Here is a 21861-nt window from a genome sequence, read left to right as displayed (position 1 = left end):
TTTAATATTGTCTTTTTTTACAGAGAAAATTTTTCATCATCTACACAATCATGTGCACGCGTGCGCGCGCGCGCACACACACACACACACACACACACACACACACACACACAGTGAATATATATAGAGGACACCTGGGTGGCGCAGTCTGTTAAGTGTCCGGCTTCAACTCAGGTCATGATCTCGCAGTTTGTGGGTTCGAGCCCCGCGTCGGGCTCTGTGCCGACAGCTAGCTCAGAGCCTGGAGCCTGTCTTCGGATTCTGTGTCTTCCTCTCTCTCTGACTCTCCCCTGCTCATGCTCTCTCTGTCTCTCTCTTTCTCTCTCTCTCAAAAATAAATAAACATTAACAAAAATTTAAGAATATGTATACACACACGTAAGTACAGCTGACCCTTGAACAACACAGGTTTGAAGTGGGTGGGCCCACCTATATGCCAATTTTTTCAGTATATATATTGGAAAAGTTTTTGGAGATTTATGACAATTTGAAAAAACTCACTGATGAAAGAAAATTAGGTAGGAACGTCACAGATGCATGAAATACGTGTAGGTAGTAGTCTATTTTATTATTTGCCACCATAAAACATTCACAGATCTATCATAAAATCTTAAAATTTATCAAAACCTATGCACGCACTTTAAACCATACCTGGCATTATTCACAGTGGAGAGAACTGTAAACACACCCTGAGGATGCAGTGGTAAATCATAAGGGCATAAAACAAGCCATAGTGCACACTGTACTCCTGTGACAATTTTGTAGCCGCCTCCTCCTGTTGCTATTGTGATGAGCGCGAGTGTTGTATCTGCTTAAAAGTCCGTGATGCGAATCGTCTCTTGTCTCCAGTAAATTGCCTATCGTAGGAAAAAGTGATCTCTTGTGGCTCTCACTGTTCATGGTTAAGTTTTGGGGGAGTCAGAAGTCATATGCAGATTTTTTACTGTGTGGGGCTCAGTGTCCCTAATCCCTGCATTGTTCAAGGGTCAACTGTGTGTATATATACACACACGCACATGTACACATGTATGCCCACACACATGTATATATCCACTGCATATATACAACTGCATATATGTCTACTATATATAAAGCAAGAATGTGGAACAAAAATTGGCCAGTTACCTACGGTGAAGCTGCCTGAATTCAGTTCCTATTTTTACTGCTTACTGGTGGTCAACCTGACCAAGTCCCTTATCTGCATCAAACCTAAGTTTCTTAAGCTACAAAGCTGAGATAGTAATCCCTCCCTCACTAGGCCTCTGTGATCGTTCAGTGAACTAATGTGCGTAAAGTGCCGTGTACACAATGTACGCATAGTACCAGACACACAGTAAGTGCTTAACAAAAGACAGCTGCTCTAAGAACCAAAGCTAATTATTCATGGTAATTATTATTTGTTCGCCCCCTCTGTCCTGGCAGTTCCTCTGTGATGAGGGTGCTGGCATTTCTGGGGACTACATTGATCGTGTGGATGAGCCCCTGTCCTGCTCTTACGTGCTGACCATTCGGACTCCTCGGCTCTGCCCCCACCCCCTCCTCCGGCCCCCGCCCAGTGCCGCTCCCCAGGCCATTCTCTGCCACCCGGCCCTGCAGCCCGAGGAGTACATGGCCTATGTTCAGAGGCAAGCTGGTGAGTCATTAGAAGAGCAGGGAGAGGAAGAAGAGACAGGGGGGATGGACAAGCAGAAGATAAGGTATTGAGAGCCCAGAGGCATGTGGCCTTGCCCTGCCTACACACCGTTTTTCAGTAGACTCCGAGCAGTATGGAGATAAAGTCACGGAGGAACTGCACGACCTCGAGCCACAAATGTGGAGTGAGGCCAAGCCGGGAGCGATGCCCCCAAAAACAGCAGGTAGGACCTTGGCGCACCTGTTCCATGAAACTTCTCTCCGTTTCTTCCCTTCCCCAGTCTTACTGTCCCTCACTGACTGTTGGGGATGGGGAGGAAGAACTGTGGGCCCTAATTCCTTAGTAACAGCAAAGGGGAGTACACTCTATTCTACTTGCTCCCTTCTGTTTCTCCCCTCCTTTCAGATTCCTCCCTGTTCTCTGTATCCCAGGTGCACGTCCAACCAGGAATGACGGTAAGGAATCGGATTTCTGGAAGATGCTTCATGAGCCAGAGGACCAGGCCACTGGTGGGGAGGAGGCTCAGGCTGAGGTGAGAGCCAGCTTCCCAGCCCTTTCTCCGCTAAGGCTGACCCTGGGCGAGCTGAGGTCACTACGAGATGACCTACACCTGTCTAGGGAGGCCAGGCTACACCCAGAACCACTGTCTTAAGCATGTGGTAGGATAAATGAGCTTGTGTGCTTGACTCTACCCTTGTTTCCAATCAGGAGCAGGAACCAAACCTGGAGGCAGCAGACCCAGCTCCGGGCCCTGCTCATGGTGAGCGAGCCCACCATGTCTCCTTTACTGCTTGACCTTATTTAGGGGTGGGCATGGGGTGGAACTGAGCACTGGGGGGGTGGGGGGCAGGGTGGGCGCTGACAGGCCAGCAGCAAATTTATTTTTACAGGAGATAATACTATTTGCAGACAGCAGTTCTATTCTAGGGAGAAAGCAGAACACAGTGGTTCTACCACTTGCTGGTTCTGTAATCCTGGGTCATTTCACTTAGCTTCAGTTTCCTCACCTATTACCAGTGGGTCATAACCCCTACCCTGTAGGGTTGAAGTGAGGTGAAATGAGAACAAGTCTGCAGTGCACAGGGAATGCCGGGAACAGAGTAGGCAATAAATGGTTTGTATTTGTGGAAAGGGGAGCACAGTATCCAGGAAAGAGGAGCCTGTGGCCCAAGAATCCCTTCTGTAGTCTTAGAACTGGAGTGATTGCCAGCAGGGCCAAGGCAGCGCATGTGTGACTTGGTCGTTAGTATCCCTCTCTCTCTCACCTGTAGGGCCTCCTTAGGACAGTGCTCGGTGGGGGGTATGTGGGCGCCCATCTCACTACAGACAAGTAGTCCTGGAGGCAGGGACCATGTCCTTCCTTGGTCCCCTCCTCTCCTCTCCTTAGAAAATCAAAATAGAATTTAGGACACACCTGGTCCATTCCTGCTCTTTCATCGCAGATTTTCAGAACAACGTGCAGGTCAAAGTCATCCGGAGTCCTGCAGACTTGATCCGATTGATAGAGGAGCTGAAAGGTGGAACAAAAAAGGTATGTGCCCTGCTCAAGGGAGGGGGTGAGCCACCTCCCGGCTGGGAGCCCTTAGGGAATTGCCTCTGACTTGGGCCTGGAGGCAGCCCAGCCGAGCGAGCAGACTCCCTTTATTTTTTCCTCCTGAGTCCTGCACTACCACACTTCAGCAACCTTACGTCTGCAGCCCGTGTGTCTCTGCTGAAACTTCAACCATCCACCTCTTTCTCCTGATTCCCGTCCACCCAGGGGAAGCCAGGCGGAGGCCCAGAGAAGCCTGCAGATGATGCCACGGAAGTCGCTCAAAAGGAAGCAGAGGTGAAGGAGAAGAGTGACGCAGATCATCAGAACGAAGTGGAGGAGGACGAGGAGGAGGACGAGGATGAAGACGAAGATGAAGATGAACAGCAGTTACTGGGAGAATTTGAGAAGGAACTGGAAGGAATACTGCTCCCGTCAGACCGAGCCAGGCTCCGTTCGGAGGTGAAGGCTGGCATGGAGCGGGAACTGGAGAACATCATCCGGGAGGTGAGCAGGGCGGCTGCCCCTGTGGGGCGGGGCAGGCTGCGGGCTGGGTGGGGGACGAAGTCAGCATCCAGCCCAAGGGGCCTGGGACAGGGTACGCTCAGCTGGCGGCTGTTTACTTAATAAAGTGGGGGGGGGGGAACAATAGGAATGCGGGATCAGAGAGAGGGATGAGACTTAGATATTAGTCTCCAGTAGAGCACGGACCACTGACCTCACTCTCCAAACCCTTGACTCTCCACTCCTGCCGTGGGCATTCCAGACAGAGAAGGAGCTGGACCCAGACGGGTTGAAGAAGGAGTCGGAGCGTGATCGGGCAATGCTGGCCCTGACATCCACTCTCAACAAACTCATCAAAAGATTGGAGGAAAAACAGAGTCCAGAGCTGGTGAAGAAGCACAGGAAAAGGAGGGTTGTCCCCAAAAAGCCACCCCCCTCCCCCCAACCAGCAGGTAAGAGCTGTCAGCCAGGGAGGGGCAGTCGAACCCATTGTCTTTGTCCCTTGGCCCATGTACCCTGGAGGGCGGCTTGCTCTTTCCCTTCTGAGAGCGCTTACTCTCTTCCCTCTTTCTGGAATGATCTTCTCACTCTTACTTCTTCCCAGTGCCTCCATCCCTTTGCCTGACCACCTTCTATGCATCCTCTCGGGAAGCAGCTTTAAGAGCGTGTCTGTCCTGTTTTCTGGTTTGCTCCTGTGCACCCACCACCTAGCACTTTCCTGGCACATAGTGGGTGGTCAATAGATACTAACGGGATGGCCGTGAATGAGCCCGTGTGCGGAAGACCACACACCTGTGAAGGATGCAGCGTGTCAACAGTTGGGATTTCGCAGTGGGAGAGGCCCCGGCTGGTGGGGTGTGACTAGGCAAGCCCGGCTATTCATAAGCCAATTGCCTGGACAGACTTGAAGTTCTCTCCTCTTCTTGCACCCCTTATGTCCATTCCACAGGGTCGTGTGAGATTAGACGTTTCCAAATAGAATGTTCTGTTTTCAAACCTTCCATCTCACTACCTCTATAAACACTGGAATGTCTTTCTAGTACCAGCATGTGGAGTAGCAGGCCACAGTTTCCGAACCTGCTTCTTAAAACAAAACTTCTTTGTTGGCCCAGGTGGCCTGATTTTTGCTTCAGAAAACAGTCATTTTTCCCATAGGGGACAGGCAGAATTATTGGTCCAGGAGGGAAGTGGGAGAATGTACTTGGGGAGGGAGCTTTCTGGTTCCAAGGGGGGCACTAATATATCCTGAGCCCTGGTTCATATATGTGTTTGAGGTGGAAAACTGCCAAAACCCGTTGGTGGCTTAGGGAAGGGTGACCACCACAGCCCCTAACCTGGAGTCACGGCTCTGCTTTGTGTCTCCCTGTGTGTCTCCCCCTCTAAGAGGAGGATCCTGAGCACAGAGTCCGGGTCCGGGTCACCAAGCTCCGTCACGGAGGCCCCAATCAGGATCTGACTGTCCTCGAGATGAAACGGGAAAACCCACAGCTGAAACAAATCGAGGGGCTGGTGAAAGAGCTGCTGGAGAGGGAGGGGCTCACGGCGGAAGGTGGGCCCTGGGGCTGGCTGGCCTAAGGGCTGTTGGCAGGGCCTGCTGCCCGAGGTGGAGGGGCTGGGTCAAGGTGGACTGGAAACCTCGGCTGGGCTCTGGGGGGCAGAAGCCCTGCACCGGAGCTCCCACATTTCCTCACTTCTCACTGCCCACGTGGCTCCTTTCCAGGGAAAATTGAAATCAAAATCGTGCGACCAGGCGCTGAGGGGACAGAGGAGGACGCACGTTGGCTGACTGACGAGGACACAAGAAACCTCAAGGAGATTTTCTTCAATATCCTGGTGAGAGGCCGCCTACCCCCAGCCCGGGATCTCCAAGCCTTGGCCCCGCTCTGGCACGCTGTGGAGTCCAGAGCGCGCCTCAGGGCACACTGGCCAGTCCCAGCCTCTCCGCCACCTTCTGACTCTCTGTAATCCGAGGCTGGCGGTTCTAATCCGAGGCTGGCGGTTCTGGTGGCCGGGTGGGTGTCCCAGCCCTCGCAGGAGTGGCTCCCCAAGCGCGAAGCGCGGGTGCTGGGTCCCTACCTTCCCTGCGACCCCGGCTGTGGATGCTCCCGGGGCCCAGTGCGCGACCTTGCTCACCGCTTGCTCCCCTCCCTGCAGGTGCAGGGAGCAGAGGAGGCGCAGAAAGAGCGGCAGCGGCAGAAAGAACTGGAAAGCAATTACCGCCGCGTGTGGGGCTCTCCCGGGGGAGAGGGCACGGGAGACCTGGACGAGTTTGATTTCTGAGACCACCTCTGCCGTGGCTGGCCAGGGAGACCTGAGCCTGCCAGAACTGGCCCTGCCTTCTCCCCCACCAGCCACCCGGGCCCTGAAGGCTAAGCGGCAGAGCGGTGGAGCATGCAGCGCATCCTGCCCCCAGGGGTGTGGAGGGGCCCGGCTGGAGCTCGCCACTGCCGCTACTGCTCAGGGCTGCCCTGAGACCTCCTGGGCCTGTGGGGTTTGCTCTCTCGGGCTTCTCCCCACAGCCCCTTTTCTCTCCCCCACACCCTGTCACCAGCCCCTTAGTTGGTTCCTCTCCACTCCCTCCCTAGAGTTGGTGAGATCTTTTGCGTGGATGAGGGCAGGGAGGGCGAGAAGAGTGCAGCCCGTTCAGCAGGCTCCCCACACCCTGCGGAACTGCTCCCTTCCCTTGGATTGATTTGGGATTGCCTGCTCCTTTCCCTTCCCACACTGTTCCCTACAATCTGTGCTTCTGAGTTGAGGTGCTTCCCCCTCTGTCTCTGAGGAAATGGGAGAGTGTTGCCCACCGCCTCTGACACAATCCCACTGAAAAGGGTGGGGTAGGAACCACCCACCACGTTCTTGAACAATCAGGTTTCCAAATAAAGAACTGGACCATCAGCCAATATTTTTTTTTCCTTCTTAGGGGTACGTGGGGGTGGAGATCTAGTAGGCCTGAGCTGAGTGTTCTCAGGGTGGAGGGCACACTCTCTGAGCCCATTGTGTGCTCCACACCCCCTAGGTGGCCCCAGTGGGGACTGGGGCACACAGGAAGAGGCAGGGACAGAGAAACAAAGCCTACCAGCTGCCAAGGACTGAAACACTTGCAGGGGTCCCTCCTTGCCCTCACCTATTTTTGTTCCTTCTCCCCCTGAACACCCCAAACCCAAGTACACACCACGGAGTTACCCCACCAGGGAATCGTGCCACTGGACTCTCTCCCTGCAGCACGCTGTGGCTTGTGTTGGCCACCACACCCGTGTCCACCAGGCCAAACCACTTCATTTCTCCCAGTAAAGACTCTACCCTCCACCACGCCCAGAGAGGGCACTGCTGCCCACACATGCCAGCTTCCTGCCATGCCAAGGGCAGGCAGGTCTGGATAGGTCTCTCCATCTCTTCCTTGTTGCCAAGTACAGACATGGGGTCCCTCACCGCCCCCTGCCCTTCCTTCCATCTCTGAGATGTACAGTCTTTCTGCAGAAGACTGCACTGACTCACAAGGCAAGATAGAGGGCACTGAATCCCCCGGTCTCGAGAGGTGCAAAGTAAGAGATCTGATTGTTGTTGAAGGAAGTTGTTGGAGGCCAACCCTCTTTCTAAATGTGTGCTGATGCTTATTTTGCATGTCATGCTTAAATTGTTTTCTATAGAAATGTAAAGGCACTTGTGTGGCTCAGTTAGTTAAGTGTCCAACTTCAGCTCAGGTCATGATCTCATGGATCTGTGAGTTCGAGCCCTGCATCAGGCTCTGTGCTGACAGCTCAGAGCCTGGAGCCTGCTTTGCATTCTGTGTCTCCCTCTCTCTCTGCCCCTCCCCTGCTCACACTCTGTCTTTCCCTCTCTCTCAAAAATAAACAAACATTTAAAAAATTTTTAAAGAAACATAAGCAAGTGGACTTGTGAAATCCTACTGCCCCAGACCCATGTATGTATGTCACAGGGAGGAACACTTCACCGTGGGAGATCTGAGTCCCCGCCCCAAGTGCAGCTGTAATCGGAATATTGTAGTCTTCACTCCTTTATTTACTATCAGTGGAGCCACTGAACAAGTTACTTGTTTTAGGTTTTGGTTTTGGTTACTTAACTTTTCAAGTGCTACTTCCTCCAGGATAAGTTCTGGATGATTGCACTGGCCTCCAATGGTGGTTTCGAGTATTGAATGAAATCTAGTGTGTGTGTCATGTTCTTAGCACAGCACCTGGCCCACAGGAAATGCTCAGTAACGTCAACCAGCTCCTGAGTTCTGAAGAGACTAGATGGTACTCGGAGGCAAGAGTCTTAGAAGGAATCCCAAAGCTGATCTGAAGCTCCAGTGGAAATCTTTTAGAATGGGGGAGCGGGGAGAAACTGGGGCAGGAAAGTTCTCTTTGATTTGATAGGGATGGACTCAACATCATCAGAAAGCTGAGTTCTGGAAACATCGCTAGATTGAATCATGTACCCTCAATAGTAGATTCCTTTTTGCTTTCCTTTGGCTTTTGGTGAGACTCCCATAGAGAAAGTCAGTCTGCCCCAGGAGAGTGGGATGTGTGGCAGATGGCAACCAGGGGCGGGTGGGGAGGGACACCAGGAATCCAGAATCCAGGTGAGGACACCCAAGGCGAGCTGGGGCATATATGTAACCACCACTGCTCCAAGGAGTCTCCTTCTAGAATCCTATTCTGCACAAGGGCTTGATGTTTTTGTCATTCCATCCAATCCACCCTTTATATTTCCCACAAGGCCAAAGATGTAGCCCATGATAAAAAGAATTCTGTGGATTACTTAGTGTTGGGACTTGCTGGGCGGGGGAGGGGACTGCTGACCCCTTGACCACCATTCACTGTCTGGAAATGAAAGGAACTTCCTATCTGGCCTGTGGTTCCCTGTGGGGATTTCATTCTCTCCAGGGTCCTTGCTTCCTCCTCATTCATACTCTCTCACACTGAGCTTCTGAGGAAGGGAGTGAGCTTTTTCTACTAAGAAGTAAAGTACAGATGGAGCGCCGGAGTCCAGGGTCTCTGAGCCGAAAGAGATGGGCCAGGTGTTCCTGTTGAGTCTTTTTTACTACTTCCCCCTCTTGCTTTTGTTTTGCCTTCCCAAATGACACTCGTGCATCTGCACCTGTCACTACACCTGCATCCCTGAGTTCACCTTTCCCATGTCAGGCTGCTGTGCTCAGTGATCGCCTAGCCTAGAATCCCCGAAGAATCAGGGCCTCCATGTGAAAGGGACCTGAACCCGCTGCTGCAGCCACACCTTCTTAGCTCCACGGCCACCAGCAGATGTACGTCGTCGTCATTGTGGGGCTGCCGGGAGAGGGGCCTCTACCGGAAGACGCAGGGCCATTGACTGAAAGACAACTTGTGGTGGCTGCTGGCCCCACAGCATGCTACCCAGCCCTTCTACCAGGGCAAATGCTTTCTGCTGCACGTGAGACAGCAGGACTGGCTACATGCTGAACGAGGAGGCACTGCAGCTGTTGGGGGCAGTGCTGGCCTCAATCTGCTGGGGCCTCGGTGGCCCTGTAGATGACAGGGAGGTAGGCAGATATTTACCTCAGCTGGGCATGGAGTTTGCGGGCACCGGGGACTTCTGCGGCTGGGAGATTTTCTACCTCTGCTCTCTGGGTCCTTACTATAATGAGCCCTACTTCTGGTATCAGGTGCCTAGGGTGGACCTCCACAGCCAGTGCTGGGGTCTTTACCAGGTCCCTCTGAACAGATATTGTTCAGATTACAAAGAAACATGCCACCAAGGTAACCCGCTCAAGGCCACCCAGCCTTGGAGGGCCTGGTTTCAAATTCGGATCTGACTCCAAGGTTCCTGCTCTCAACCAAAGTTAACCCAACTGCTCGCCTCTCCAAGCAGCCCCTCCCCTGTCCTCAGAGTCCCAGCAGTTCCACGCCCCAGCTCCTTCCCAGAAAGAGGGTCATCTTGGGAGTCACTGACTTATCTGCTCCCTGGATCCCCACTGTTGCTCTGCCCTGCCTGTTTTGTCCACAGCATGAAGTATCTGAGCTGCCACCCGGTTCCTGGATGTTGCTCTGCCTCGAGCCCCAGCCCAGGCACCCTCCGCTGGCCCCCTCCCACTTTCAGTTCCCCACCTTGACCAAGACCATTCCCTGACCCGCCTCTTGGAGAACAAACCAGCACCTCACCCCCTAGACAAAATCACTTCCTCTTTAATTGCTGTTGAAGAAGATTCACACCACCTGCCTCAGAGGAGATGGGGGGCCTTTCCCCCTGCCCCCGTCCCTCTCCCCTCCCCAAAATTACCTGGTCCTTTGAAAAATATTTTAGCCGAGAGGAAAAAAAAAAAAAAAAGACCGGAAACCACTGACACAGATGGCCCAAGGGCTGGATTGATTAAAGGAGGCGGGGCTGGGCCAGGGAAATCCACCCTACCACCCCTTTCTGGGATGGGGAAGGAGGCCTGGTAACCCTCCCAGCCACCTCACATCCTCAGCCCTGGCTGGGAGGGATCATGGGGTTGAGGGAGGGGTCTGGAGCTGCTCCAGTGGGAAGGAGGGACTGGACGGGAAGAATAGTGGGGGAGGGGTCCCATTGTAGGGGTGCCCCCTACCCCAGATCACCACGGGCGCTGCACAGTCACAGGTACGCAGTCACGGTCACAGACACTCACAACCCGAGAGCACCCCCACCCCACCCCACCCTCTGCCCACCCTTGGCTTCCCCTACCCAGAAACGCCCTCCCCAAGCCCCTGCCCGCCCCTGCCCCCATGTTGGGGAACAAAGCAATAAATTACAAGGTCCCTCCCCAGTCCCCTTAGCCCGCTCTGCTCCATCTCTTCTCCCTCCCAAGATAGTAGTGAGGAGGGACCCAGGCTCTTGGCTCCCCCGGCCCTTTAGCTTCCATCCATGGGTGGGTGTGGGGGGACGTCCTGATTTCCACTCCTCATGGTCCCTTTCACGGAAAGGGTTGGGGACCCCCCTACCCCCTTGGGCAGCAGGGGTCCTGCCCCTCGCTGCCCTTCCCCCTTCATTGGGCAGTGAGATTAGCATGTTAGGGGTGGGGGCCCGAGTATTGGCCCCAAGTCCCAGGGCTAGCCCTCCCACGTACTAACCCCGCCCCCTGGCGCGGCGTCTCCCCAGGAGCCAGCCTGGGTTTGTGCTCCAGCCTTGGGATTGTCGAGCACAAGCAGGACTGGGTCTTCCCCCCTCCTCCCCTAGGGGGCGCGAGCGGGCATATCCAAGCTCCCAGGAGCAGGTACCGCGACAGGGCGTCCGCTTCCGCAGACACCCTGCGGGTAGACCTAGCGCAATCCAAGTGTGGAAACGGTGGAAGGGGGGCGTGTTGAGCTGGGGTCTCCATGCCTCGCTGGGGAGAGGGAGGTGAGTTTGTGTCTTCTGGGAGGCGTGGGGACGGTGCCCTCGTGGGGGAAAGAAGTGCTCCCGTGGGGCAGGGTGCGGTTTAGAGAGGTGAGTGGGTGCATCTGTCCAGCGGTCCACCCGGTGTGGTCGTGCCCGGCCCGTGTGGGAGTGGGGGTGTCTCTCCCGCTGGGCAACTATACCAGCGCGACGGGGGCGTCGGCACGGCCCATGCTGGCGGCGCTGCTCCGGCGGCGGGGGCTGGGCGTGGCGGTGATGCTGGGGGTGGTGGCTGCGCTGGGGGTGGTGGCTGTGCTGCCGCCCTCACCCGGACAGCCGTGCTGGAGAAGGATGTCGGCGCACAGCTGGCTTCCAGCCTGGCGGGCGTAGAACAGCGCCGTGTGGCCCTGTGCGTCGCGGGCGGCCACGTCGGCGCCGTACTAGAGGACAGAAACGGCCGCGTCACCAAGCGTCCCCGTAGGGCCTACACTGGCAGAAATTCTCCCCAGAATTTCCAGGCCCGCTTCCAGGATCCCCCGCGCCTGGCTGTTTCCTAGGTGAAGCTCTCAAAGACACCCTCTCTTCCCCACGTACCCACAACAGCAGTTGCGTGATGACCACGTGGGCGAGCTCGGCTGCCAGGTGAAGAGGGGAGCGGAGCTGCGGGTCCTCTACGCTGGTGTCGAGCGGTCCGTGCCGCGCATGGGCCAGAAGCAGGAGAACGGTGGCCACGTCCTGGGCCTGCACCGCGGCCCACAGCTGGCGGCCCAGAGGCTCCTCGGGAGTGCCCAGCGGCGCCAGGAATAGCAGCTGCTCGTACTTGGCGCGAATCCATGACTCCCGCTCCTCCCTGCAAGACAGTGGATGAATGGGCAGAGTTCTATAGAGTCACCCAGGACCTCTGCCCCTTACTCAGGCGAAACCTCTCAGGAGCCGCACACCCTAATCGGCCCCCTTCCCTCACACGTACCGCGAAGAGTCTCGCGTGGGTTTGGTGCGGCCCCGCGTGTCGCTCTCCCATACGCGGTTGGCCATGTCATTGCCAATGGCCGTCAGCACCAGGGTCAGCTCCCGAGGCCAATCGTCCAAGTCCAGCGAGCGAACTCGGGACAGGTGTGTGCCCAGGTTCCGGTGAATGCCAGAACACTCGATGCAGATGAGTGCGCCCAGGTTCAAACTGGCCCACGTGGGGTCTGCGGAGGGAGTGCAGAGGTTGGCTCCTGGCTGGACAGGAAGCATTCGCCAACTCCAGGGAATCAAATTCCCTCCCAGACCCCTCCGCCGCCCCCTTGCGCTCACTGGGGGCCCCGCAGTCCACGCAGATAGAGTTGCCCTTGGCGTTCCGGATCGCCTGGATGGCCACCGCTTCACTTTGGCTGTCTGTGCGTAGCTGCAGAAAGGGTTGGGGTTTGTATTGATTCTCCCTCTGAGCCCTTCTCCAGATTCTCGAGACACTCATGTCTGCCCTCCCCCAATCCTAGCCCCCAACCATTACCTTGACCTTGCTGCTCTCACAGCATTGCAGACTGGCTAGGATCTGACTCTCAATGGCCTGGACCCAAGAATCCCGCTCCTCAAAACTGGCTGCCTCAAAGTGCCACGTCTGACCAGTGCTGGACACAATCAGGAATTCGAAGTTTTCCTCTGGGTGGGGGGATGGGATGAGGGTCATGAGGGACAGAGTTCAAACAGGGGTTGCCTTCCCCAAACCCTTCCTCCCTGATGTCCATCCCAAGCCCCTGGGAGTGGGGCAGAGGGGTTGGGGAAGCAGAAGGTGGGGGAGAGCAGGAAGCCCGAGCACATGCAGGGGAAGGCAAGGGCACCCCCACCCATCTGCACCCCAGCTGAGCGCCCCTCCCAGCTCCCCGCTTGTTACCTGCTTTATAAATATTTCTTAAACTACCAAAGGATTTTAGTTTCCACATTTTGCGCTTGGCTGGTTTCCCGAAGCGAAGGAGATAGAGATAGAATGGAGAGCAAAACAGAGAAAGAGACCAAGAAAGGAGAAAAAGAGAGACAGATGGAGAGATGGAGAGAAATAGTGACAGAGTGCCAGAGACAAAGCAAGACAGACAGATGGGGAGAGAAAGCAGAACTAAAGTCAGTGGCCCCGGAGCAGAGTAGAGCAGAAGCCAAGAGCCATGAGAGTAGGCAGATCTGGAACCTGGGTCTGAGCACCCAGCAGAGAGCAGGGTGTGGGGACCAGTTATCATGACCAATGAGGAGCCAGGTCTCTGGGAAGGGAAGGGATGGTCAGGATCTGAGTGAATACAGGGAGAGGGGACAGAAGCTGAGTCATGGGCCTGGCGCAAGGGAGGCGTGGGGTTCCAGAGGAGTGTCGGGGGCCTGGGGAGGTCACTGGGGGCAGGAATGTGGATCACTGTGGTCAAGGGCTATTGGGAGAGCTTGGTGATCATGAGAAGTTATTGGGAACAGGGGCTGGGTGGGCACAGAGTCCAGGAGCTGAGGAGTCAGTGGGGGACACAGAAGTCAGGTGATGAGTCACTGGGGACCACAGGGGGTTCTGGATGCAGGGACTGGGATCATAAGTGGAATTGAGGTAGCAACAGAAACCAGGGGGTCATTAAGAGAGGTAGCAGGAGCTACAGACTAATGGGGGACACTGGGATGGGGAGTGGCAGGGCTGGGAACTACTGGGGTGAAAGGCATTGTCTGGGGAACAGGAGGAGGGACGGGAGCTGAGGGGTCTTCAACCATTTCTCACTAAGTTATGTGCACAGTGGTTATGATAGCCAAGCACTCAGCTCAGGCGCTTTTGCTCCTCCTGAAGGAGCTAGGCCAGGGATCTGGAGTTGGGGGTGAGGGTCCAGGGTGGGAGTGGAACTGCCCACCAGGGCCTCACCTTCAGCCTGCCCAGCTGAGCCTTCAGTCTTGGATGGTGTTGTCAACTTTTTCCTCCTCTGCTTCTTCACCATGGGAGAAGGAGGGGGTTCCCGACTCAGGGGGCTCAGGTCTCCAGATGGGGTACAGTCTTAGGGAGGGGGACACAGCTGCCTCAGTTGGCCCCTCCACAGATTTCCTGATTTCTCCATAGCCTGTCTCCTCCCCTGAACTAGCTTTGGTCCCCCTCCTCTCCAGGAGGTCCCCCTTGATCATTCCTGGGGAGGTGGGCAGATGAGTGGTTTAGAGTCAGACCTGCACTCAGATCCTGGCTCTGCCACTTACTGGCCTTGAGACCTTGAGCAAGTCACTTAATCTTCTGAGCCTCAGTTTCTTCATCCCTAGAATGGGGATAACAATCTTGACCTGACAAAGTTGTTGTGGGGATCATTTGTTATCATTGACTTGTTTTTTAAATATATCCAAACATTCCAAATACTGAGAGCTGACTATGTGCTGGACAATGTTCTCAGTTTGTTGAATCCTCAAAGCAACTTCTGAGATAGAATCTATTATCTCCATTTTACAGATGAGGAAACTGAGGCATGGAGAGGTCGAGCAACTTGCCCAAGTGGCAAACCAGGATTTAAGTTCAGGCAATTTAGCTCTAGAACCCACAGGTGTTTAACCATAATGATCATCACAGCATGAACGAGCCTGGTGCCTGGCACCCAGCAGATGCTCAATGTATCCACTTATGCACTGATTCCAGCCTCCCAGCTTCTACTCCAAGTTCATTTCCCACCCACATCCCATTCAGATCTGGAAGACAGTGGATGCAGGGTGGATCCTCACTGACCAGTGCTGAGGGCTCGGGCCAAATTCCGGTCTGGCTTCAGCAGGTGCTTGGATGTCTGGTCTGGTGGTGGCTGCAGGGAACTGGGGCTGGGGCTGGGGCTTGGGGTGGGAGTGGTGGCTTCTGTTGGAAGGGGAACAAGATAAAGCTTCAGTGAGCCCCTCTGTTTCTGGGCCCCACTCCTTACGTCGTTCCTCTTTATCACCTTTACCTTCCTGCTTACCCAGTCTCAGTGCCCCCCTTCCCTCCTCCTCCTCCTTCTCCCCCAGCTCTGGCCCCTTTCCTGCCTCTTTGTCATGAGTCCCACTCACCAGGACCTTCACCCATCTGCACAGTGCTCATGTCCTTGACCAACCCGTTGATGCTGGCTGAGGGACCAAAAGCAGAGATGGCTCTTGGGGGCCTTTTACCAGGGACTTTGACTGTTGTTCGTAGCAAGTCCATCTCCTTGCCATGGGTACTGTGGATGTAATCCTAGAGGGGTACAGGGGTTGAGAGTACAGGAAGGCGGAGGTCCTTGGTGCTGCTGGGAAGTAGCCAAGACAGGGGCAAGATAGGTCCTAGAGAGTGGACACTGTTGGGTGCTGACAGTGTTGGGATGAACTTCTAGGGGATGGGCCCAAGGACCTGGCCTGGCACTGTCTCCTGCAGAAAGTATTCCCTGAATGGCAGGCCGGGGGGGAGGTCCTTCCTCCGTGCTCTCCCACTAGACTGCAGGTTCCTGGGAAGATGTCTTTACTTTTCCATCTACAGCATGGGTACGTGGTGGATGGCTCACACATGTTTGCTGAACTTAAGAGAACACACATGTTTGCTGGCTCTCCCAGAAATGATGTTTACGTGTGTGAGAGCGCAGACTGGTAGAGGTGGAAGGGTGTCCAAAGCCAGCCAGTGTGGCCCAGCCCACCTCTGCCACTCACATTAATGCTGGGGTGGTAAAGAAGGAAGCCGTTACTGGACAGGGTCACGTATTTCTTCTTCCATTCTTTGTTCAAGGAGTTGCCACTTCGCTTCAGTAGGAAGCTCTGGAGTACAGAGAGAGAGACGTGGGACGAAAGCCAGTCAAGACCAGTTACCCACCCCAGCCTGCCCCCAGCCCCTGGGTCACCCACCTGCTTGATGGGGATGGCTCGCCCACTCCCTGTTGTCTCTCCCCGACTATCCAAACTCCGCTTCTCAGAGTCACTGCCTCGACGATTCTGGAATGGTTATTGGCATCAGTTAGAGAATGGACAGAAGGATACACTGATGGAAGGATGGGGAAGACGGTGAAAACGGGCCCAACAGAGGGGTCTAGAGACCAGGGAAGATGGGCAGCGAATAGGAAACAGCAGGATGGGGGAGTCATTGCGTCCAATACCGCAAAAAGGCTGGTCCTGCGCTTGGCTGCCCGGTGCAGGGACCCTGGAGTGCTCAATCCGGCCACTGCAGCTGCCTCAGCTCGGAGCTCCCGGTGACCAACATTGGGTGAGGATGGGAGGGAAGAAGAGTAGTCGCTAGTGTGGCCCCCATTGCTAGCCTGGGGATGGATGAAGGAGTCAGCAGAACATTTTTGAGATGCTCCTACCCCACCAAGCTAGACTTACGTCTAGCTATGAGGGATCCGAGACACTTCTTGATCTCATCACCATTTGTTTGTATTATTATTAATAATGAAGCTCCTCACTGTCATAGTGCCTTAGATTTTGCAAGTATCATGCCATACAATCTTCCTAAACCTTGGGACATATAGGTGACTTGTTCAAGGACATTACAGCGTTTCAAACTTGGTTGATTTCCAGCCCAATTCACTTTCTAAAAATGGTGTCACTGTCAAATCCATTCGCCACCACCCCAACCTCCTTAGGTCCTCTTGTTTTTGGATCACCAGCCCCTCCTCTGCATCTTATCAGCCCCTCTGTGGACCCTGAAATCCAACTCACCTGTCCAGCTACAGGAGTGGAAGCAGCTGAGTGGCTTGGGGAGCTGGGCAGGGACTTACAGGCAGCCAGAAGCTGTTGCTGTTTTCGCAAGGTCACCACCTTCTGGGCCACTGAGAGAAGGGGGAGAGGAAGGATGCATGAGTGGGGCAGATACCCAAGACCCCCCCCTCTTCGTTGCCCAGTTTTGAGAATTCCCCAGGAGATAACACTGGCCCCAACTTCACTATGGCCTTCATGCCACCTGTTGCCTGAGCAGCTCATTCAGCCCAGAAAGACCAGGTGGGTATTAAGCACACCTTCTCTGACCTTTCTGGTCCCTCCTCCCTCCCGTGCAAGCTAATTTCCCGTCACTCACCAGGAGCGGCCTGGAGGCCCTAAGAATACCCCAGGCCCTCTGCTCCTCCTCGCTTCCCAGCTTCCCACATGTGCCTGGAGTCATTGTGCTCACCCTCCTGGAAGACCCGATCCACATTGAGCCCGTAGGTGGCGCATGTCTCATAGTAGCTGCAGCGCTTCATGTCTGCACACAGAGCCCTGGCCCGGGCATCGCCCACCACTCGAGGGGAGGAAGCACTAATCCTGTCTGAGGAGACAGGATAGGGGCAGGATTGGATGAGGGGGCCTTTTCCCCACTTCTCCTACTTTCTTTTCCCTTTGGCTCCTGTCCCAGGCTGGGCCCAGTAAGGACAGGTTATGAGAGAATATTCCCTCCTCTTTGAATGCTGGGCCCAGCTCACAAGCCCAGCTGCAGTACAAGTAGGCTGGGCGAGCTCTGGTACGGGTCTTCAAAGAATATTCGAGAGGTGAGTAGAGCTTCCTGACAAGGTCTGAAATGGCTGAGACTCACAAGTGACGATTGCCTTGCTCTGCAAATCCAGTGAGCCCTGAACTGAGTGGGAGGTCACCTGGTGTGTGAACCAGGAAAAGGCTGAATGTCCACGGGCAACAGTGGACTGTTCACTCTGCAGCAAGGAACCAGGAGGCAAGCGGCAGGTGGAAATGGGCTCCTGCAGGATAGTCATCCAGACAGAAAGTCCTGCCAGCCCAACACAGGTAGGTTACGGGGCCCTGGTGGCATCTGAGAGCCTCTGAATCACTTGTGAGAATTTTACAGTTCTGTAAAAATTCTTTGCCCTCTTCATTTTCTCCATCATTTCATTTGTGTTTTCTCCTTCTTAGACACGTTCCTTTGAAAGGTGTCAGCCTGACCCAGCTGAAGCAAGGGGAAGATGGAAGGCTTTCTGTCCACACTGGAGCCTGAGATTTTCTGTGTTTCCCATGGTTGTGACAGGAAATGGCAGTGTGAGAACACAAGGTAGGGGACATCTCAGAGGAATGGGGATTGCTACTATCGCTGTCCCTTCCTTCCTGAAGGGTCCTCTTTTCTCTGCTCAGATCCCGAAAGGTTTTTTTGGGGGGGGGTTGTTTGTTTGTTTTGGCTTTTGCTTTTGTTTTTGTTTTTTGTTTTAATGATTCCCTTATTTGGAGACCAAGCTCCTTCTAGCGAGTTACTGCAATCCAAGGGGCCATTTCCACACCTCACCACGCTTTCACCTATGTTGGGCAATACTCTAGCAGCCATCTCAAGAACTCCCTCGAAAGCCATCATACTTCCCCAGACCTTCCTTACCTTGTGTCCCCACCAGTGCCAGTGCCAGGCCTCCTCGTCCTTCCCCCCGAAGGGAGCTCAGCTGCCCATGGAGACGGCTCACGGCCTGGAAACTGTTTTCATCCTCCAGGCTGAAGACCAAGATCACAGCATCTGCCCAGCCTGAGAACTTGCGGGTTATGAGGGAGCAAATGGAGGGTCAGAGAGAAGTCCACTCCTCTGGACGCTATGCCCAGGGAGATCTGGCAAACTAGAGCTTTCTCTCTTGGCCCATGCTGACCCCAGCCATCCTGCCTACCCCAAAACCTTAGCCCTCACCTTGGCATCAGGTGCCCCAGCTTCCTCTCGGATCAACACCAGATGAGTCTGTCCATCCACCAACATCTCTTTCTTGTGCTGCTCACCTGTCCAGAAGGGTTGGAAGGGGTAGTAAGTCAGTGGTCACAGATCATGAAGCTTCCCCGTGCTTCTTGTACGTTAGCTATTATGGCTTCATCCTTTCCTCTGGAGGTCTCCAAAGCTGCCTAGTCAGTGATCCTGGATTCCTGACCCCAAACCTTAGCTTGCTATGGCTCCTGAGAACTCACTTTCTGTCTTCTCCAGCACCTGGTACGAGCCAGTCAAGAATCGGTGGATGAGTGATGACTTCCCACTCCTGGCGTCACCCAGCACACCCTGAGAACAAGGTTGTGAGGTAGAGAATTAGAAGGAGGCCAAATGCTTGGGGCTGAACACTCCAGAGAACTCAAAGACTGGCAGTGTTAAATCATCCAAGCAGGAGCCCGCAGGGACTAGATGATGGCTGGTCAGGAGGGAGCATTCGGGAAGATCAGGCAAGTGTGGTAAGTAATGGTCCCAAGCTCAAAGTGAATCACAGGCTGAAGGTTTTCAGCCAACCAGTACTGTACTGGGGAGGGAGGGGGGTCAGGTCACAACCCTAGACACTGGTTGGAAAGTTTTACCCAATTCTATGCAACACAACGTGAAAAACTAAAGGGGAGATGCCAGAAATGAGGAGAGGCCTGGAGGAGGCCCATGGACAAACAAGAAACAAGAGACTAGAGAAGAAAAAGTTGTAAGGCTAGATCAAGCCCCAGGAAAGTGCTATGAAGGCAGAATCTCAGGAGAACTGGAAAACTGTTCCTCATTCCCACAGAGAGGGACAGGAAGAGGTGAAGGGGAGAGAGTTGATTGAGGTGAATGGGATGTCAGCTTTCATATAGACTAAGGGGCTCGGTTACCTACCAGGCGCAGTTCAGGAATGGAGCGGCTCAAAGTCCATTCCTGGCTATTGACCACAGCCTCTGTAATAGGAAAGGAGCTGTAAGAGGGGATGCTCCAGGCCCAGGAGCACCCCCACCCCCTCAGCCACCCCTCCTCCTTTTTCAGCTTCCTTTAATCCACAGGACCCTGCCTGGGCTGGTAAACTATGTAGCAAGTCTAGGTTTGAGAGTGGTCCCCAGTCCTCCCATCCTAGCCGCTGCTCTCCCCACAGCTGTTGCTGCCGCTCAGTGGTTGCTTAGCAACGGAGCCAGCTAGACAAAAATACTTCAGTTGGCATCTCCCTTAAAGCACATCCCCAAACGTAAGTCCCTGCCCCAGATGGGGGGACCAGGGTTCTGACAGTGGTGGGCTTTTCCCTGTGGAAGAACGGCAGAGGGTCTCCTCCCAGCCGGCCTGACTTGGATTCCCCGGGCAAATCCTGGGAAGAGGGGGTGGGACATGGAAGGGAGTGGGTCTTCCTCAATCTCCATTTCACAGGAGAGAAACTGAGGTGAGGGATATCCCTCCCCTTTTTCAAGGTCAACAGCAAGGTGGCCCTGACCGCTTCCCACAGCCCAAGCAGTGGCTCCTGGCTTTGCCCACGCTTCTCTCTCCACACCTTCCCCACAAGCACCCACTGAAAGAAGTGTGGAGAAGGGCTCAGTTTCCTGGCCGAGAGAAGCTACAGGCCCGGGGGCGGGAGTAGGATGCTCCTTCCGCCCGCCAGGTCCGGCCCCTGCGCCTGACACTGGCCGGACGTTCCCGGGGCGCCGCAGCTGCGGCGGGAACTCTGGGATCCGGAGCCATCTGCTCCCACCGATTCAGAGCCAAACCCCGGGGGCCGCCCCCGCTCCCGAACCCGCCTCCCCTCTGGGGAGTGTGAGCCGCACCAAGAGTCCCTAGTCTCTTCCAGAAAAAAAAAAAAAAGACACCCCCCCCCAAAAAAAACCAGTACCTTCTCAGTACCCCTACCCAAGTCTCCAGGGATAAAAATTGCCTTTGCAGCAGTTCCGTCCCCCTGAGTCACTCCTGGGCAGCCCCCTGGGCTCTGGGCCCAGGGTGGGCAGTGGGAAGTGAGGTCTCCCATCCGCCCCCTCTCACTTCACATTCAAGTATTCATCACGTTCCAGCCCCCGCACTCTGCGTACTGCCCAACCCACCTTCTCTGCACGGAAAGAAACAAGAGTCCCTCCCTGCAGCCTCACTAGCCTGGTCTCAGCCCAGGGAAGACCTATCCCTGGTGAGCAGCTGCCTGCAAGGTCACACTCCTGCCACCTGCCCCAAGTGCTCAAGAGAAACTGAGGCTTCTGCATTCCCTTCACCTTCAGTATTCCTCTGGGCAAGGCATAGCTCTGTTCCCACGCTCCCAAAGTCCAGCTGAGGCTGGAAGTGGGGTCTGAGCCTTCTCTGCCAGTAGTTTCCTACAGTCACTCTGACCAAGGGCATATTTTCCCAGAAAGCTCTGAGGCTTTCTGAGTCTCTCTGAAATCACATCTCTCACATCGCACAATGTAGCTACACACCTCCTTTCAGGACCCCTTGGTCTTTGCCCCAGTCTTTGGCAGGGGAGTGAATTCGGTTCATCCAAAATTCACCCACCGAAGACAGAAGCTTCCTTAGTTCAATCCTGCACACCTCTCCTCCACCCCAAGCTGAGCATTCCACATGCCCTCCCCTCCCTGTTCTCAGGCCCTGGTCCTACTCACTAGGGGAGGCACGGAGCTCTGCGCCCAGCAGCTCCCTGGACCCGCTGCCAGAAGACAGGCCCGGGGGTCCAGGAGGGGGCCCGGAGCCAGGAGGCCCCCCTGTGCTCTTGGTGAAGATGCCGCTGATAAACTTGAGCATCTTGCGATCTCGAGTGGATGCTCGGCCCCCCTCCCGGCCCCGTTTCAGCCCTGGAGCTGGAGGCTCTAGAGTAATTGGAGGTGCAGGCCCAGTGGGCTGCGCGGAGGCGGCGGTGACAGCAGCGGCTGGAGTCGGGGTTGCTGGGAGGGTTAGCGGAGGAGGAGAACCAGCAGGCGGTCCCGGGTGCAAGTCACTGTTGTCCAAGGTCTTACTTTTGCCTTTCCGAGGGGACAGCTTCCCTCGGGCTCCGGACCCAGCCCCGACCCCGCCAGAGGTCGTGGCTGCCACTCCCCCTCCCCCGGCGGCGGCGGCGGCGGCCGTAGCAGCAGCGGCAGAAGCTCCAGTCCCCGCGCTGCTCTTTGACCCCTTGACCCTGGGCTTGCCTTCGCTTTCGGGCCATGACAGGCGGCTACCCGCGCCCTTGCCCCCGCCGGCTTTGGCGCCACTCGTGGTCACGGTCTTGCAAGGCTTGGGAGCCGGCGGAGGAGGCGCCACCTTGAGCCTCCGACTGCCCGTGCCAGGGTGCGGGGAGGACGAGCCTGGGACGCC

The 21861-nt window shown here is 55.3% G+C and overlaps 2 protein-coding genes and 1 long non-coding RNA gene across 6 annotated transcripts in view; 1 reads left to right on the top strand and 2 right to left on the bottom strand.

Annotated features, from left to right (window-relative positions):
• The window catches only part of OS9 (OS9 endoplasmic reticulum lectin), a 31792-nt gene extending 25224 nt beyond the window's left edge, over positions 1 to 6568 (top strand). The window contains exons 6-15 of one of the 4 annotated variants that reach the window (XM_029953539.1): positions 1423 to 1633; positions 1755 to 1856; positions 2065 to 2165; positions 2342 to 2393; positions 3076 to 3164; positions 3393 to 3671; positions 3931 to 4120; positions 5053 to 5217; positions 5389 to 5501; positions 5823 to 6568. In XM_029953539.1, the coding sequence (XP_029809399.1) occupies positions 1423 to 1633; positions 1755 to 1856; positions 2065 to 2165; positions 2342 to 2393; positions 3076 to 3164; positions 3393 to 3671; positions 3931 to 4120; positions 5053 to 5217; positions 5389 to 5501; positions 5823 to 5948 (1428 nt within the window). In that variant the 3' untranslated portion in view covers positions 5949 to 6568. Of the gene's footprint in view, positions 1 to 1422; positions 1634 to 1751; positions 1857 to 2064; positions 2166 to 2341; positions 2394 to 3075; positions 3165 to 3392; positions 3672 to 3930; positions 4121 to 5052; positions 5218 to 5388; positions 5502 to 5822 lie in introns of all 4 variants that reach the window. The other 3 variants (XM_029953538.1, XM_029953541.1, XM_029953540.1) reach the window with 3 other exon arrangements.
• On the bottom strand, positions 550 to 3972 carry LOC115303687. The gene is made up of 2 exons (XR_003914189.1): positions 3048 to 3972; positions 550 to 857 (listed from the first exon to the last, which is right to left on the bottom strand). It is a non-coding gene; the product is annotated as an uncharacterized LOC115303687 (long non-coding RNA).
• A 4074-nt stretch (positions 6569 to 10642) lies between the features above and the next one.
• The window catches only part of AGAP2 (ArfGAP with GTPase domain, ankyrin repeat and PH domain 2), an 11756-nt gene continuing 537 nt past the window's right edge, over positions 10643 to 21861 (bottom strand). Inside the window, 19 exon segments of the mRNA XM_029955899.1 lie at positions 10643 to 11416; positions 11571 to 11826; positions 11947 to 12169; positions 12276 to 12366; positions 12472 to 12620; positions 12853 to 12912; positions 13840 to 13968; positions 14677 to 14796; positions 14985 to 15147; positions 15594 to 15698; positions 15786 to 15872; positions 16034 to 16192; positions 16596 to 16705; positions 17044 to 17178; positions 18226 to 18373; positions 18523 to 18608; positions 18792 to 18879; positions 19450 to 19508; positions 21174 to 21861. The exon segment at positions 21174 to 21861 is cut by the window's right edge and continues 101 nt beyond it. Coding sequence (XP_029811759.1) covers positions 11174 to 11416; positions 11571 to 11826; positions 11947 to 12169; positions 12276 to 12366; positions 12472 to 12620; positions 12853 to 12912; positions 13840 to 13968; positions 14677 to 14796; positions 14985 to 15147; positions 15594 to 15698; positions 15786 to 15872; positions 16034 to 16192; positions 16596 to 16705; positions 17044 to 17178; positions 18226 to 18373; positions 18523 to 18608; positions 18792 to 18879; positions 19450 to 19508; positions 21174 to 21861 — 3099 coding nt within the window. The 3' untranslated portion in view covers positions 10643 to 11173.

Source organism: Suricata suricatta, chromosome 10, assembly GCF_006229205.1.
Source record: "Suricata suricatta isolate VVHF042 chromosome 10, meerkat_22Aug2017_6uvM2_HiC, whole genome shotgun sequence".
Taxonomy (NCBI): Eukaryota; Metazoa; Chordata; class Mammalia; order Carnivora; family Herpestidae; genus Suricata; species Suricata suricatta.
This window is presented reverse-complemented; position numbering and strand designations above follow the sequence as displayed.